Here is a 17,846-nt window from a genome sequence, read left to right as displayed (position 1 = left end):
AAGGCTGTATGATTACTCGCCAAATTCATGTCTACTTCAACCAAACTTAAAATGTACCGAAAGGATAATAGAACCTAAAATGTACCAAATGGATAATAGGAGTTAAGCGGAGCGAAAGGATTTTTCATGAGATGAGAAATTAAAACTTTTAGTCTCACACGAGCATTGAAGGATGAGCATCTTAGGAATCTTCCTTTGGAAATGGAATTCCGAGAACAATGTCAGATAACATGGGTGCGCCGTCATTGCACGCTTGCCCTTGAACCAATGGTTAGTATATGAGGCTGCTCTCCTACACGATATCTAGAAATGACTCGGCATGAACAAAAGAAAGTTCATGCTTCGATAGTACCTAGGTCTGAATGTCCTAACAATAAAGTTGACTCATGAATCAATTCTCGAATCGAGCAAACAACAAATGTCAATGACATCCTAAGACTTGAAATGTTAGTTAAAATTAAAACAACATGGAGATGCAAGATTACATTTAAAAGACATTGGCCTAAGTAGAGACAAGTCAAATAAAGTTGTAAGCAAGTGAACATGCACACAACACAAGCAACATATATTGAGTTGTTCGACAAACAAAGGAAAACCTTGCCTATAATCCAACAAAGCTGCAAATTGGACAAATAGTAATGGATCTTAAATTCTCCATAAGACTTGTTATGATCGTGTTAAAACCACGACCCATCAAACATAACCTATATGGTTGTTTCAACCTCACCTTCACACACTGTCCAGAACCAGACGCAAGATTTGAGTACCAAATTACTCAAACAATGCCACCCAACAAATAGAGGAAAATACGCTTGAAATATTAAATAATCATAAGAATAAGAATAATAAGAATAAAACCAGAATATGAAAAATCCATTCAGTGTTTTATTACCAACCTCAAAGTTAATTACAGAAACATAAAACACAGACTCCTTAAACGCAGATTGTTGGCTGCAAAAGGAGTGAGTGAACTGAATTGAACTACCAAGGCCAACGAAAAGACTCATTATAGACAATGGAATTTGGCTCATTTTTGTGTCAACTTCTTCTGTATTCATTCTCTAACCCATAGAACTCCTTTCAATGCTCTGAGCATTCTAACCAAAAGAATTACCTTTTTTCTCAAACCAATTGGTTACCTTTGAAGGAGCACATCACAGTCTTCAAAAACACAGTAATCTGCTCCCTCAAAGGTCATCGTCTTAATAAAAAGTAGCTTCATTTTTCATTTTTATTTTTCAGTACCCACTCCTCGTCCCCGCCCTTCTTCGATCTTGTATTTGCAGCTTCTGTCTTCATCTGGTGGAGTCGAATACCAAACGTCAGTAGTATTACAACAGATAAAACCAGACATATAACGAAAACAAACCTTTGAGAGTGGGGATTTAGAACTAACATGTACATGGAAATTTCAGAGCATTTCTTGATTTGCAAATCAAAATCTGGCTCAACCAAAGCCGAATCCTTCACTGGCCTCATGAATGGCAAGCAGCAAGCGTTCTTGAAGCTGCTCCTTTGATGAGTACTCAGGAAGATCTAGTTGATTAAAGCTGAAAGAAAAGATGTGAGAATCATATTCGTTCAAGCTGGAAGAAAGGAATAGTTCCCAGAAGGTTATATACCNACCAAAAAAAAAAAAAAAAAAAAAAAAAAAAGCTATACTTGATTCTAGGCTTTCTGCTCATAACAATAATGTAAGATAAAAATTAAGATAGAACGGCATTTAGATTCCCAACCATGTATGTGCTGATGGCAGCCTGTCAGGAGCTCCATACGCCTTGTGAATCTGAAACCTCTGAGGTCCAGAGATACCTTGCAAAGCTTTAAAACCCTCCAGTGGGACCTGAAAATCACAAATGAATGGTGACTCGAAGAAAACCGTAGAGACTTCGTATTCCTACTTCAGGATTACACAAAATTCCTTGGATCAGCGTGTTGCGGAAATATTTGTGTCTGTGCATGTGCCAACCCACCACGTGAATTAAGTTAAAAACACAAAAATATATCTAGTCTTGTCAATCATTTCAAACATCCAAGGAAAGGGTAATATCTCAAGCATACATTCGACGGGAGCAAGAACACGAAGGACTCACTAAAAATGTTGATGACATCATATAAACGATAAATAATAGATGCAAACAGGCGTATGCAACATTCTATTTTCTTACTACCTTTGATGTTCCAGTCACAAACTGCAGCAATCTTGCCATGTCCTCCTTACTAAAAGATTTAACCACCTCCCAAAACCACTGCACAACACTTGATGCAGCTGTGTATCCAGTATACTCGGTGTTCACCTTCAAATCATCCACTGGAAAGACAATAAGAAGTTAAAACCTCAGAAAATAACCCAAAGCACCAGATACCACGATTATTTTGCGTGAGAGAACTCACAATCAATTTCTGGAAGTCCACTGATGAGTAGCTCAAGCTCTTTGTCGTTAAAAATAGAAATAAGCTCTCGAGGCACCAGTTCGTTGAAACCATCTAGAAATGAGTTAATTTGGGGGCGGATAGCATTGGTTAAAATATGATCAGCAACCAGGTCTACATATTCATGCTTAGTTTCTTCAGTAACCCTTATATTTCTTCCCCCAGGCTTAAGCTCAAAATCAGTGACCTGTAAAATGGAAAGAAGATCATGAAGACTACAAAAATAGCAGAAGAGTTCATTCGCAAAAGCTTTTACTACACACAAAAACAGGCTTGACAGATGCCCAAATTTTGGATAATGACCTCATTTTTCTCATAAAGAATGTGCTTCTCCTCATCTGCATCCATGCTAAATGAAAGATCAGGAATGTCACTCACATCGTTCTGACAGAGAGATCCAAAAGTTAGGATATAAAATTTGAAATATAAAATTAATTTAATCATATTAAATACAGAAAATCACTAACCTCCAACATCCACTTCAAGTTTTTATAATAATCAGGATCGACAGCTTCTATATCATGGTAAGTCACCTTAACCCCAAGTATGTGCTTGTAAAACGATCTTGTGAAATAAACATCCAAAAGTTGTCCATCATACAGAGCCTTGGCAACCTATATAGAATTCAAAATATAATAAATCAGATTGAAACATCTAGCGAATCCTTAGCAATGATCAGAACACCAGTTTTAGTTAATTACCACGCGGCCAACAAACTTAAAGTAGGAAAGGTGTTCTGTTTGGTAGACAGAATTTGGATTTGGCTGAAAAGTTGCATTATTTCCAACTGTGGTGAATAGCAAGGCTCCCTTGTCAAATATGACCCTCGAGAGTAACTGATACCATTCTCTTGTCAGGCCACCAGCATCAATACCTTCTTCACCTTGAAACTGCACATTCAATCGTCCTCTCAAGTCTTGAGTTGGCCGCATACGCAATTGATTGTATGAATCCTCCAAAACATAGGCCCGACGAACACTAATCCGCAATTGACCAGAAATATGTTGCTCATTCTGTTGCCTGATTCTTGAACGGAAATAAGCTCTCTTATTATCAAAATCAATAAGCCTAGGAGCTTTCAACAATATTGAAAGTGATTTCTCCAATAACCCAGGGTTTTGTCTGATGAAAGCATTCAAAAGACGGCGATGCCTCTCAGCAAACCTTGTAAACATAACAACGCCATCAGACTTTTTCTGATAATCAGTACCCTTGGTGCTTAATGTGTCTGAACTGCCAGCAGACTCTTTGACCTCTCTAGCAGTAATACTGGCATGATCTTGTTGCAAAATAGACAGATTTTCCTGAAGCTTTTCGGACAAAACAAAGAATGCCTCAATAAATGGCAGGAGTCTCTGACCTCCAGGAGGTAGAGGAGAGGAAGAGATGGTGCCCTGAAGTTGCTCCCCAACATTAATTGGTGCACTGGAAGAGGAGCTCTGCGATAGTTGAGTCTCAGTCACACTTATACAATCACTTAGTGCTTGCCACAATGGCTCTAGTGCCACATTCAAGCTCCACATGATAGCTTGCTCCTCTAATTCACTATTGCACTCTGAACTTTTGGCTTCCCCCGCACTAGGGGAAATTAGTGAACTAAGAGCCTGCAAAACACGTACAATTGCTGCCCCAGCCATTGAGCTAGCACTTAAACCTAACATGTTAGTATTCTTCAAGGTAACAAGCTCGCTGATAGCAGAGCTACTCAATCCATTAGCTAATTCTGAGAGGTTTGACATGAAGAATTTTCGATGGGGTGCTGCAACCGAGGACAACTTCTTCAGTACCTCACCAGCTAGCGCATATACTTTATCAGAGAGCCTAAACACCAGTTAATGAACAATTTTAGTTTCTTCAAGTGAAAGAAAAAGTATATATGTAGGAGAAGAAAAAGAGCCTTTAAATAGGTTAAGGGTGAGTTTGACATGACTTTTGGGGGAGTGAAAAGTGCTTCTTGATGATTAAAACCATTTTCAAATTTGTATGGAGTTAAAGTTGCATAAATAATTACTTTTCAAAATACTAAACACACTTAAAATGATTTTAAAAATCACTTATTTAGTGCTTCTTTCTAACGTTCTTGTAGAAGAACTATTTCAATTAAAAACACTTTCTCAAAAGTTATTCCAACCTGAAGTCACTGCATAAGGCAAAAAGGAACCAACAACTAATTTGCTATCATCATAAAGCCAATAGGATAAAGCAGACAACTTAAAAGACGTCAAATTAGAAGAAGAATACCCCTCACAGCCAAGAAGTGCGCATAAATTGCACAAAACAGACTCTGGCAGTTGCAAGAAGATATTACGTATGTCATGACTCCTTTTTCCACCTGATGTTGACCCAGCAGCATCACTATTTTCTTGTTTTGAGTCTGCCTCAGGCAAAGCAGGATCCTTTGAAACACCACCACTACCTTCATTAACAGGCAAAATGAGGGGATTTCCTGTTCCCTGTTCAGAACGGGACTGATGCTCCAGTTTTGATGATGCAGTATATACAACTACTTGAAGAAGGCTCATGACCTGTAACATACAGATTTTTTTATTAAAAAATGGGGAAAATGAAAAGGATAAATGTTAACCATAATAATACCCAAAATCTGCAGAGACACATGCACCATTACACTAAGAAAAATATTGAGTTCAAGCGATTGCCACCACGGCTGTTCTCTTTTCAAACAGCTATATATACCTGTTCAAGATGCACAACACTACGCAAAAAGAGTGGCCGATTCAAAAGCTTCAAAAACAGAACTAAAGGAACATTTCCGGCCTGACAGTTTTTCATGTTGCTTGATGGAAGCCCTTCCACAACTTTCTCCTTGCCCTTCTTATTTTCCATGCATGTAGAACTCAAATCCTCAGGGACATTCTCCAAGTCGAAGTAGAACAACATATTGGCAACAGCAGAATGATTTGTGGCCAAATAAGTTAGAATCTCAAGAATACGATGCAACACCAGAGGAGGAAGACCTGTTAAGATACATAAAAAGAGTAAATATGGTAATGACAAAATGAGACAAAACTTGAGTGAAGAAAGTACTACCATCCAGCAACTGCGATCTTCCGTAAACAACATTTGACTGACAACCATAGAGCCTATGAGAATTGATTGTTGCAACTCCACCCGCGGAACCTTCAGCCTCCGACTTGATCATATCTAGTAAGAGATAAACTAGAATAGCCCTTGTAACACTATGTGCACAAAGGTTAAACAAAAGCCTCTGCAATAGACCTTTTCCAAGGGGCTGGACAGCATAGAAAAGAAGAAATACCACATTAGGTGGAGAACATAAGCAGAAAACTTTAATTTCACTTCTCCGCATACTTGAAGGTACAATTTTAAACATGGCTACCTCATTGAAAGGTAAAGATCCCCTTCCTTCAAGTGAGAGGTCTTATCCAATAGGAAACATAACCAAATATTTTTTTAATGGAAAATCATTTAAATTTATCATATAAAAAGAACCCAATGGTAAGAGAAAATTTCTAATTAATTAATCATATAAAAGGAAACTGAAACTACTTACATAATTTTATAACAATACAACATCAATTTGTATTTTTCTCTCAGTTCATTAAAAAAGAACCGATGAAATATTTAAATCCAAGGATCAGCCTCTTGTATACACTAAAATTATATTTGCAGATATCAGATTGGGCTCAGATAAGAGAACACTCATAACTGCATATATCTGCCAGTAACTATAAAATGTAATTCCAGTTCTCAAATCATCCAATGGGTAAAAATCACTCAATTCATCATAACATATGTATTGAATTACCTGAGCTAATCTTAGGAGTCTTATTAAAGCTTTTAATGATTTTCCATCCAGGAGTGGTTCGCCTTCAATTTCTTTAATCTTCAGGCTATCTGCAATGGCAGAAGCTGCTCTATGACCAATTGTAACTCCAACACCCCTATCCATCACTGTCTGCCTATCAAAACCCAGGCCATTCCTTCGATTGCCCAGTCTATGGCTGTTACCAAAGAGACTACGAGCCTGATAGTGACTCATTGCTCGATCTCTAAGCATTTGAGCTTCAGCTAGCAATGAAGAAGGGAGTGCCGACAAAACTGCCTCTGAGGAAGTCAACAGAACCTGAACACGAGAAAAAAAGGTCAAACTTCAAAACAGAAACAGATTGAGAAATGAACACCGAGATAAAGTTCGAGATGCAAACTTCTTCACGCAAATCAGCAGGAAATGTAGCAATGATCGAAGCATTATCCATATCAACTGGTTGCCCTTCTGCCTGCAGAGCAACCCTCTGTGCTCTCTGCTGGGCCAAAACTTCTGCTTGGATATCAGGAGGAAGTGCAGCTAAGAATTCAGGATCAATATCATCTGCTGAGGGTGGTGCATATGTAGGAGGTTGGATGGGCTGAGCTTGCTGTGAGGCAAGAACTTCTGCACGTAAATCCTCAGGCAGTGCCTCCAAAAATGTAGGATCTATAGCATTAGCACCAGAGGCTTCATTACTCATACTACTTTGATCAGCCTGATTAACATCAGGAGCAACCAGGACATTTTGCTCTGAAGTTAACCCACCTCTACCATCCTCAGATGTCAGAATAGGTTGCTCAGTTAGAATTTCTTCAGCGTCATTATCATTCATCTCAACATCAACACTTGCACCAGCAGAAGAGACCTGGCAATCACCAAGATTGGGCGTTTCTAATCCAAAATTGGACACTGCATGATTCCCAGCCTCAGCATCCATTTCAGAAGATCCAGGACAGTTTACAGCTTGAGATGGCATTTCATCTGCAGGCACTTCAGAAGTTCCATCACAATGCAGGTTGTCAAACTGAGGTAATGTCTCAATCTGCCCACCAGGAGCACCATTTTGTTCTCCCATATCCATCCTATCATGTTCAGTCAATGTAATATCCAGTGCATGAGGTTGAATAGACATAGGTTCATGCTCCTGCACGTTTTCCACAGCTTCTTCAGTAACAGATACTGAATTGACTTGTTGAGAGATGGCACTATCAATAGTTACATTAGTTTCATGGTGGGAGGCTTCAACAGAGTTATCTTGATTCTGGTTTTCGTTCTGTTGACTGCTAGCATTACCAGATTCCGCTACCACTTGATTGTCATTGGATGCAAGGGTATCCAGTGGTTTATCCTGCACTCCCGAATCTTGATGTGGTACTTCAGCAGGTTGAAGGCCATGCATATGAGATATAAACAGTTCCTCTACAGCCTGAGCAACTGCAGAAGCCTGTGTACCTCCTTGAGGTTGACCATCATCAGTCCAACGACCATCACCTGGCCCTCTTCTTCCAGCTAACGGTAATGAGTCTATACCAATAGGATAGTCAGCCAAGGGAGGTGGAGCTGTACCACCAAATCGGTCACCAAATAAATTATTTGCCATATGGTCGTATGGAAAAACAGGAGCATCAAACACATAAAAGTTGGCTGTATCATAGCTCCCAGCTGATAAAGTATCCAAATCCCGAGATGAATTACCAGTAGATGACCATATTGAGACCATATCTCCTGACTGGGATGGCCTAAGAAGAAGGGGATGCTGAAAACCATTTACTTCAACAACAGAACGCTCAAAGGAGGACCTACCAGTCTGACGGCGGCGCTCAAAGCCTAAAGGTCTCCGAAGGCCGAAAAGGTCATCAACATTAACACCTTCAAAAGGTTCAGCAGCAACATCAACAAGCCCACTCGCACCTCCTGGCTGCCCAAGTACCTGCAGATGATCCAATCCATCAAGAGCCTCTCTCCATCTGACCTCAATGACTCTATTCTCATGAAAATCATCATCCTCTTCATCTACCATTTCATCATTGTAGTCATCTCCCAATCCAGTATCATCATGGTCTTCCACATCAGTATCTGCGAGGGACATCATTCCACCACCATCATCAGCTATATCCTCATCCTCATCCTCCCCATCATCGTCATCGTCATCATCGTCTTCTGCATCATCGCCCACATCATCATCTTCATCGCCCATCTCCTCATCTGCTCTATTCTCTACACGGAAGGTCATCTCAATTTGGTCAGAATTGTGCAAGACACCAGCTTCTTCCATCTCCTCACGCATAAACTCCATCCCTAGCTCCATATGTGGGTTTGCAGCCATTGTCCCTTCCACTTCTAATCTCATTTCCTGCTCAATGGATTGATTTGGTTGCGTGTGAACATTGCTATCATTTTGAGTAGTAGTAAATTCTTGCTGATTATTGCCAGCTGCCTCTCTGACTAACTGTTGACTGCCAGCATTCTGATTTTGCCCAACAGTCTCATCTGTTGAGACTGCATTTGTCTGATCATCTAGCCTTTCATTTAACCCTGAAGATTTCTTTTTCACCAACCCATCAGACTTCATTACTTGCTCACTAACATTGGCAGCCCTCGTCAGGCTTTCTAGAGCCTTCAATATGAGGTTAACAATTTTAGGAGCATCAGGGTGGTCCAGATCAATCACTTGTAAAATATTAGTCAGACATTGAACCAGTCCACCATCTATCATGCTTTTTGCAATGTCGGGTGAGCAGCCTGAACCTGGCAAGTTACTCGAAGACGAATTTTTGGATAGTATAGAATATGCCAAATTTGAAAAAGCAAAAATCCTCTTATCCGGCAAGATAGAGTTCTTATTTGAGTTGCTCTCTGAATTGAAAAACAAAGACAATGCTTTCACAAGCTCATTAATTACTCGTCTACGCCCTTCACTAGAACGGCCACAAAGAACCACCAGAAAATAAGAAGCTTTTTCAGAAAACTTGTCTCTCCATTCATCAGGCCCGGCAGATTTATCAATTGAAAGAGGAAGCAATCGTTGCAAAATATGATAAACAATCCCACCTTGCCCAACACTATCTAAATGATTACAGCCTCGAGGTTGACTCATTTCAGAATCACGTCTAAGAATGACCCCTACAGCATGTACATACATCAGAAGGATGTCACTCAATAATTTGAGAACAAAAGTCACTTTAGCCAGTCCAGTAGATTTTTCAGATTCATCCTCTATATTTTTTTTATCCACAACTTTTGATTTACCCTTTACCTTGGTATTAGGCTCATCTACCTCCATGGAACAAAAATTACTAACAGAATCCACTTTATTTTGCGTCAATGGGTACTTGAGAACAATTTCAATAAGTTGGTCAATCACTTGAGTAAGATTTGTCGGAATCTTCTTGTGATTTTTGGAGCATTTCCCAGATCCATCATGTATCTTATTTTCCGATATCTTTACACTTTCATTTGAAGGCAATCCAACTTCCATTCCAGATACTTTGGATCTCTCCTTCTCCTTTTCTTTCTCCTTTTCCTTTGATAACACAACAAAAGTACGGCCACCTGAGGTATCCAACTGACAAACTGCAGCTGAGGCTTTCATGAAAACCACAGGATCTCTAGAAATAACAGCTGCCATTGAAGTTAAGAAATTGCGAGCAGATGTACGCCCACCATGTCGGCTTCCACTCAATGTTTGTCGTATTTCCAATTCCATTGCTGTCTGAAGAGTCTGTGGGTCTTCAAGAAGATGTCGGACAATAGCAGAAGCCACAGTGTCATAACCAGGAAAGAAACAACATCTCGGAAGATTAAAGAGTTCAACCAAACCACCATTTTCAAGAAACTGCAAAGCAAGAGCGTGAATTTTTGTCAAGCGTGCACATAACTGTAGGACAGCCTGCATGATCACTCCGGGAACACGCTGTTTTATCAAGTCGCACACAAGTAACATTGCCTCATTACATTCCTCGGCAGTTAAATAACCTGTAGGCTTTCCCAATACATTGTCAAATGCTGATCCAGATTCTTTTTTGTCAACATTTAAAGAAGTTTTATCATCTTCTCCGATGGACATAGGTGCTGACACAGGTGCTTGCCCACCTGATGCGTCAGGTGGAGACCCCACTGGAGAACCATCAGTATTTTCAGAAAGAAATTTGGGTCTGCACTGTAACATGCTGTCCAAGATTAGCAATAAAGCACTTACACATTTTGGCAACAAAACCTCAGCTGCAGTGGCATCTCTAGACTTGAAATTTGTCAGGATATCTATAACAGCACAAACGATACCATCTTGTGCAGCAATTTTACGAGCATTTCCATCCTCAAAAAGAAGCAATGCAATAATATGCGACAACATGCCTAAAGCTCCATTATCCTTTGTAAAATCCAAGGGGCAACACTTTAACTGCTGAATAAGATAAGACAACACTCTAGGGCGATCTTCACCCTTGTTCCGGTTGCAGAGAGTCACAAGCAAATCTGTCAATGTGAATGCCATTGTGTCACTACTCTGAAATAATCTCATTGATGCAGTCAGAATATCATCAACAGGAGGTGCCTTTGCATGCCCCTCATCTGATAATACATCCATAGACTTGTCACCATTATCCACTTTAGATGATTCTGATGAATTCCCCAGTGATAGTGCAAGTGCACGAGCAAGTTCATCATCCTCCTGGACAGGATCCTCAGCATGACTAAATAGCCACTCCATTGCCATCTCAACGCTATTTGTTTCCACCCTTCTCAATGCCTCCTCTGCTCTTGCCCTTGTAAAACCCATCTCAACAATAGTAGCAATAGTAGCTTCATCAGGTGGTGGGGGAACGAATCGTGGATTAGTTGTCCTAGCATTTACATTGCGATTTCGTTTAACATCTCCAACACCAGAATATATGTGTGTAACAAGAGAAACAATGGAAGCAACAAATGACGGATGACACTTCGGAAAATTGGGATGATTCCATACAGGAAGTAAAACATCAAGAACTTGGGCCTGCAGCATTCGAACAAAAACTTCAGGGTCCCTTGGCACAGGAAACAATCCAATCGACAGACCAACAGCCACTGGTTGAATGAGCTGTTGCACTTGGGATGCAGAATTTGGAGATAGAAGCAGCGTAGAATTAACAAAATACTCAAGCTCACGACAGTAACTCTGTATTGTATCAAATAGCCATGGACTATGAGACAAGTTGCTTTCTTCATTTGTCTTCTCATGATCAACTGCCGAATTTTGAACAGAATATGGTAGTGACCATAACAATTGACTCGTAGCCTCAAATGTTGTAATTAGCTCCTTGAAGGTACCATGTACATAGAAGTTATTGACCATAGCTGAATAACAAGTCCGCTTTCTGCCATCAAATGTAAGTGCTGCCATATCATCCACAACCTTTCCTAGATATCGGCACTTCACCGGCAAGGAAACATCAAGCCCTAATGAAGTAGAATGCCCAGAGAAACTAAGAGCATCAAGAAATATTTTGGATAGAGCAGTTCCAAGAGATTTTGAAGCAGAACTCAATGATCCAGAGTCAACTCTACGACGGTTGGATGATGTAAATCCCTTGACAAGCGCTGTGAAGAAAGCACGCATGGTAGGAGCAAGCTTGTTCAAAATTTCAGAGACGAGAACCTCGGGGCTTTTCTTTTTCAACTCTGGAGCAGAGGATGTCTCAGAAATTCCAGCAGAAGCTTCTGAATCAATATTAAAAGGCTCTAGGTGTCGTCCAGTTCTTCCACCTCGTAATCGCGTCAATCCATGTCGACTACGGCGGTGGAGACTTTCACTAGAGCGAACAACAGAGAGAAACTCACGCTCCCCACCCCACAAAGACTGAGAACCATTTCTAAGGGAAACTGGATTCATGTATCTCACCACTGGCATGTTTGCATCATCATCACTCTCTCTTCCAGCAGTATTTGAAGGAGTTGCATCCGAACTTTCTGGCTCTTGATCAGCACTTTTTTTATCATCTGTCTTCAAATGATTATCCAAAGAAATTTGCCAAATTATTTCCCTGTAAGTGCGTCCAAGATCTTTCAATATATCAGCATCTGCAGTTCCCAGTTCAGAAACCAAAGTTGTAGTCCCCTTCAACAAAAAGTTGCACAAACACAGAATACTTTCAAGACAGGAAAGATGTTTCAAACCCCTAGTTTGTTTCGAAGATTCTACAAGAGTAAACTGAGATCCTTCAACAGAAACCAAGAACTCATTTGTTGATTTCAGGTGCTCTCTCAAAAATGCACATACTGCACGAGCAAGTGAAGCAGAGTGCTGAGGAGAGAAGTTTTTGAAGGCAACAGAGATGCTCTGACCAACTGACACAGATGGGGGCATCAAAGGCAAAGTAAATAACTGCAATACAGCTTCAATGCCCTTCTTCTCAACAAATATGCGACATGTGTCAGCATTTTGGAGAACTGTTTCAAGAAGACGAGCAGCATTGCTCACATAATCTGGAAGAAATGACTCTGGATTTGTCATAGATTGATCTAGAGATGGCTCAACACCACTCTGCTCCAAGTTTCCTACCTTGGCAATTCCCTTGTCATCTGAAAGGACAGATTTTCCTTCTTCGACATCAGTCTCCATGGGAACTGCAGTAGAAGAGCTTGACGGGTCAGTTGTTATACAGGAAGCATCAATGGAGGATCCAATTTTTACAATAGAATTCAAGATTTCTATCAGCATATCCACTCCAGGACTACGCAGAGATGAAGCATGACGCATAAGTTCATCAAGCCCACTAGATAACGATCCTGAAGCATCACTTGTAAGGGCACGCAAGTAAGTCCTCGAAGTAAATATTTTCACAAAGCACCTTAAAGCATTGCGATCTCTGACAGCTTGAAGGCCATTGTTATTTAGGCATAAAGCATCAAGACACTGAGGAATGCATGTTATCGCTTCTGCAGAGCAGACAACGCCATCCATTACAGCATCAAGGAAGGCAGCAGGAAGACCAGTAGCATCTAAGACAGAAAAACAAGTAGGATCTTTGTGGATTAAATCACTCATAACAGTGGCTGCAAGTGAAAACACCCCTCCACCAAAATCTTTGGCCCTTCTAAATATTATGCACAAACAATGAGGCAACAAGTTCTCCTCAGAACCATAAAAGCGGGAAATGTTTCCAGGGGCATAAGTTCCAAGGGATATAGCACGAAGTAAAGCTTTCATCAGCAATCGTCGATGGTATGATAGCAAAGCTTCTGAATAGAAAGGCTGCAAGTCATCTAAGTCTGAGGAAGCAGCAATGGCAACTTGCCAATTCCTCCCACCATATTCAGAATAATCCCCCTGTTGCTTAGAACCATTCTCAACATGTGATACCTCAACCTTAAGGCGAGAAATAGTATCATCCAATCCCCCCAAGTCTCTAAATAATGCAGCAGCTGGATTGCTATAGTCCATAAAAACTTCTAAGATGTGCACAGCAGTGCTGACTAAATGCAAATGTTGAGGATTTGTATCTTTAAGGAGAGGTAGAAGAGTAGGAATAAATCCAGCTTCACGCATAGCTGAGCAACTTGATGATGATGAGACCAAAACAGTAACAAGTGACAACAGGGCCTCAGCAAAAAGTATTGACCACTTCGTAGTATCTGTAATCACTGAATCAACAGCCTTCTGCATGAGGCTGGACAGGATGCCACGATGCCCACCGGAAGTCACTGCAGACAACACAGTTGGTTGGCGTGACCGGTCTTGACATAGTGCAACTAATGATAATAGACAAAGGATTCGTATTTTCACAGGAACCTCATCCTCATAGCTCAATAAGGCCACTAACTCATTTACAAACTCAGGCTCAGAGTTAAAAAAGGTAACTAAATCATCAGCATCACCACTTGCTTGAACAAGAACGATGAAGGCATACAAACGAATGCAGGTATACTGCTGCCGAGCAGATAGAGAATGAAATGCTCTTGCAAATCGCATCCTTGTCAGAAGAGAAAATCTCAAACTACTTGGCACATTGAACTCTGCAATTAGCTTACTTAGAAGTTCTAAATCAGTTTCTAGGCAGGAGCTCACATTTGGTAAATGAATGATTTGCAGACCTTTGGGGGACTTTTCCGTGATTTCACTTTCAGATTCATTTAAAGCATAGAACTCAAAATGAAGAGTGCAACCCAACTCATGGGTAACCTGGCTGCAACCATTCTGTAAAGCGCATGCAATCAGTCCAAGACCTTCTTCCTTTCCTCCCCATCCTTGTGCAAGAGCAAATAACTTTGAGTTCAATGAAGCATCCCTAATGGAGTACTTCCCAACAGATTTCTTCAAAAAAGCAGCCAAAGTCTGGAGGCAGGCCTCAACTATATCAGCATCAATTGACGCTAGAAGACATGACAAATGCTGCTGCAATTAAAATGAACCAAAAACATTAATTTGTGAAATGCTAATAGAAAATAATGCTAACGTGAAGCTAATTGTAGACTATAAATCACTAGTTTTGCAGATGAACATGACGTGCCACACCTGAAGAATGAAATTATAAAAGTAAATTCAAAATACTAAGCAACTACCATCAATGGCCTATGAGTACCAGGGGGTGTGAATATGGGAAAATACTACTGCAATAAAAACAAACCTCATAGGAGCTATAGAAATGCTTATTAGTGCAATTCTCTAGAATTATTCTTATGACACGCAGAATCTGAAGAACAGCTTCTCTTGGAAATGGAGGATCGGAGCCCAAAAAGTTATCTTCAACCTGCAAATCCTTCCTTGACTTGATGTGCTTCTCAAAAAATGAATCAAAATGGTTAAAGAGGTCAACCCAATGATGGAAATCTCCCTGCATATAAAAAAAACTCATATATATAACTCTGTCTGGAATGATCAAAGCAAAATGATGATTCAGTTTCAGAGGCACCTTATCAAATTCCCAAACGAAACCTTTTAGAGGTTCTTCGATATTCTCAAGCGGAACACATGTGACATTATTGATGAACGATCTAATTTTTGGAGGCTGACAGACAAAAAAATAAATAATAAGAAAAAAGAATATGTATGAGTTGCAATTCTCTTCCAAAGTTGAGAAACTAAATTTTGATTAAGAAAACAATTAAACAGTATATAATAAAAAAAAATGTTCAAAAGAAATCAAAACAAGTAAGAAATACATAAAAGAAAATTAAAATTTGGACCAATGGTAAACACCCAAACAATACCTAAAACTTACATTAGCAAGCAACTAATACAGCATAAGCTGACTTCATTCATGGTCCCCAAATCAATACTAGGACAAGGGTTATAAATCAGTCGGAAAATTTTGACAAACAATGCCATGAATAATGAGCTTATTATATTCATATAATCTATTAGAAACCTAGAGCTTTAATATAATAGCTGTCACAGGGCTCTTCAGAACCTCAGATATCCACTGATAACTAAACTTACAAGGATTGGATTAATAGCTTTTCACAATAAATCCCATGCAAATATTTTTTAACTAAATTTTTTTTTTTTCTCTCTTCATAAGAAACTTCACAAAAATCATTGAAAAGGGAAAAGAACATCCTAAGGGCCCCAACCAGGAAACTACTTAACAAGCACCTTCAATCTTTGATCATCAAGGTCGTAGTTACAAAAGAATTTAGAATGTAAGGTCCACCAAGAAGCCGTATTATGTAGAAACAGAAATTTGATGACTTGTTCTACCATTTTTAAAAAATGATAATACTACATGGATTCGAAAACGAAACCAACAGATAGTTCATTCTGAAATTTCAAAGTCATAGATAGCAACTGTCGAGCCAATAACTCCACTAATCTTTGCCACAAAGTTCTAGACAATAATGGCCATCCCATCTCCTATAGACACGCTAATAAAATTTCATCTGTTGTTTCATGTCATACTCCATAGCCATTCATGATATCTAGAAATTTTCCTTTTTTTTTCCTTTTATCCCTTCATTCCTGGGGCCTCGGAAATAAAACAATAAAAAATGAGAAATGAATCCATTAAGAATCATATTCCCGTGTAAACTCTTATTCAGCATGAAAAGACAAAAATTAACATGAGATAGACATCAAAGTTAACCTGCATGTGATATCCTTATATAATCGAAGACACCCATGATTATGAGAGCTTTTTCTTCCATATGTACTAAAAAACTCGATCATTTTTACATCTTGTCTATATTTTTTTTCCCCTATTTTCCTTCTCTTCTTGACTCAATGTGCTTGAGAAGGTACTTCAAATAAAAATAAAAACGCATGCACACGCTCAGACATACAGGTATTAAAAAGGAGCGGAATATCCATTAGGAACCATGACCAGAAGCAAGCAAAACTGATATGCAGTGTGACGTCCCGAATAATAACACGAGACAGGCATATGTGATACCCTTAATCCATCCTAAATCAGGACGACGGTAGCTAACAAAAAGTGGCAACAGAGTTCCCAAAAACCGTAGGAGCAAAGAAGAGATTTACAAATTCAGTAGACTTGTGTACAAGAAAAACTGAAAAAGCCAATCCGGAAATCAGCTACTATAAGAGCAATTAAAAAACAAGCCATTCGAATTATGATAATGACCAAAAAGACACTCAACAAATTCAATCCAAATCATGTCTCTTCTTAGCACTCCAACCTAGCGAAAGTCGTATTACCAACTTAAAAGAAGCATGAAATCATTCACCAAAAGACAATCAAAACAAACACAATAAAGAAAATTTAATAAAAATAACGAAAACCCTAGACCGATAAGTCTCATATTCGTGGAAAAGAAAAGAGTATATAACAAAGCCATATGCGCGAGGATTCAATATTTCTATATACCACTTCCAGCGCCCTCCTCCTCTTCATCTTCATGTTGGCACTGAGAGCATTGCAGAAATTAAAAACCGCCTAAGATGACCGATCACTTCCCAGTAACCGAGAACTGATCGAACAACAAAAATCGAAATTAGAGTTTTGAAGGGAAAAATTGAGATAATCGAAGTGAATAGAATAAAATACTGAAGTAAAACGAGGAGTTTGAATCTAATTTCGCAATGATCAGATCGTAAAAACAATCAATTTGTGAAATAGAGAAGAATATATAAGGAATCTCCACCGGCAGAGTGAACAAATTCCAATCGCCTGCGACCACGATCAAGACCGACGGAGATCGGAGATAGAAAAAGGAGATAAAAAAGAGAGGAGGATGAGACGAAGAAGAAGAAGAAGAAGAAGAATGAGAAATTCCAACTCAGAGGAAACTTGAGGAGTGTTGATATATTAACAAGTAAGAGGTAGAGAAGAATTTTGCATCAAAAAAAGGGTAAAAAAATCAATTTTATTTATTTCTTTTTTTTTATTTTTATTTCTCTTAAATTAGATTTTCCTTTCTTTTCTTTTCTTTTTTTTTCGGTTTGGGTTAATTAATTTTTAGAAAAAACCAAAATTCGGTTCGGTTCGGTTCGGTTCGTGAGTTGATNTTTTTTTTTTTTTTTTTTTTTTTTTTTTTTTTTTTTTTTTTTTTTTTTTTTTTTGCAAGGTCAATTCGATAAACACTAAAATAGAGTTTCATCCCAACTTTATCCTATACTATTTTTAATTATTACGAAGATTAAAAATATTTTACGTTTTTAACTAATATTAGTGATATGTTGTGACTTGTGAAT

General features: G+C 39.0%; 1 protein-coding gene across 3 annotated transcripts; it reads right to left on the bottom strand.

Moving 5' to 3' along the window:
* Window positions 1-863: 863 nt before the first annotated feature.
* On the bottom strand, window positions 864-17,464 carry LOC111800788 (E3 ubiquitin-protein ligase UPL1-like). 3 transcript variants are annotated; one of them, XM_023684637.1, is made up of 17 exons: window positions 17,297-17,464; window positions 17,020-17,122; window positions 15,109-15,204; window positions 14,824-15,030; window positions 6,621-14,591; window positions 6,221-6,538; window positions 5,482-5,683; window positions 5,128-5,408; window positions 4,675-4,958; window positions 3,135-4,254; window positions 2,901-3,047; window positions 2,737-2,817; window positions 2,395-2,620; window positions 2,172-2,311; window positions 1,737-1,843; window positions 1,370-1,550; window positions 864-1,299 (listed from the first exon to the last, which is right to left on the bottom strand). In XM_023684637.1, the coding sequence occupies exons 2-16, from the start codon at window positions 17,050-17,052 to the stop codon at window positions 1,448-1,450; spliced, it is 11,316 nt and encodes a 3,771-aa protein (XP_023540405.1). In that variant the 5' UTR covers window positions 17,053-17,122; window positions 17,297-17,464; the 3' UTR covers window positions 864-1,299; window positions 1,370-1,447. The 3 variants fall into 3 exon arrangements, with proteins under 3 accessions (XP_023540405.1, XP_023540404.1, XP_023540406.1); XM_023684636.1 differs by having other exon boundaries at window positions 1,397-1,550; XM_023684638.1 differs by having other exon boundaries at window positions 1,397-1,550; window positions 6,621-14,588.
* Between the last annotated feature and the right edge of the window lie 382 nt (window positions 17,465-17,846).

The sequence above is a fragment of the Cucurbita pepo genome, chromosome LG08 (assembly GCF_002806865.2).
Source record: "Cucurbita pepo subsp. pepo cultivar mu-cu-16 chromosome LG08, ASM280686v2, whole genome shotgun sequence".
Classification (NCBI taxonomy): Eukaryota; Viridiplantae; Streptophyta; class Magnoliopsida; order Cucurbitales; family Cucurbitaceae; genus Cucurbita; species Cucurbita pepo.
Note: the sequence above shows the minus strand (reverse complement) of the source record. Positions and strands in the feature narration are given on the sequence as shown.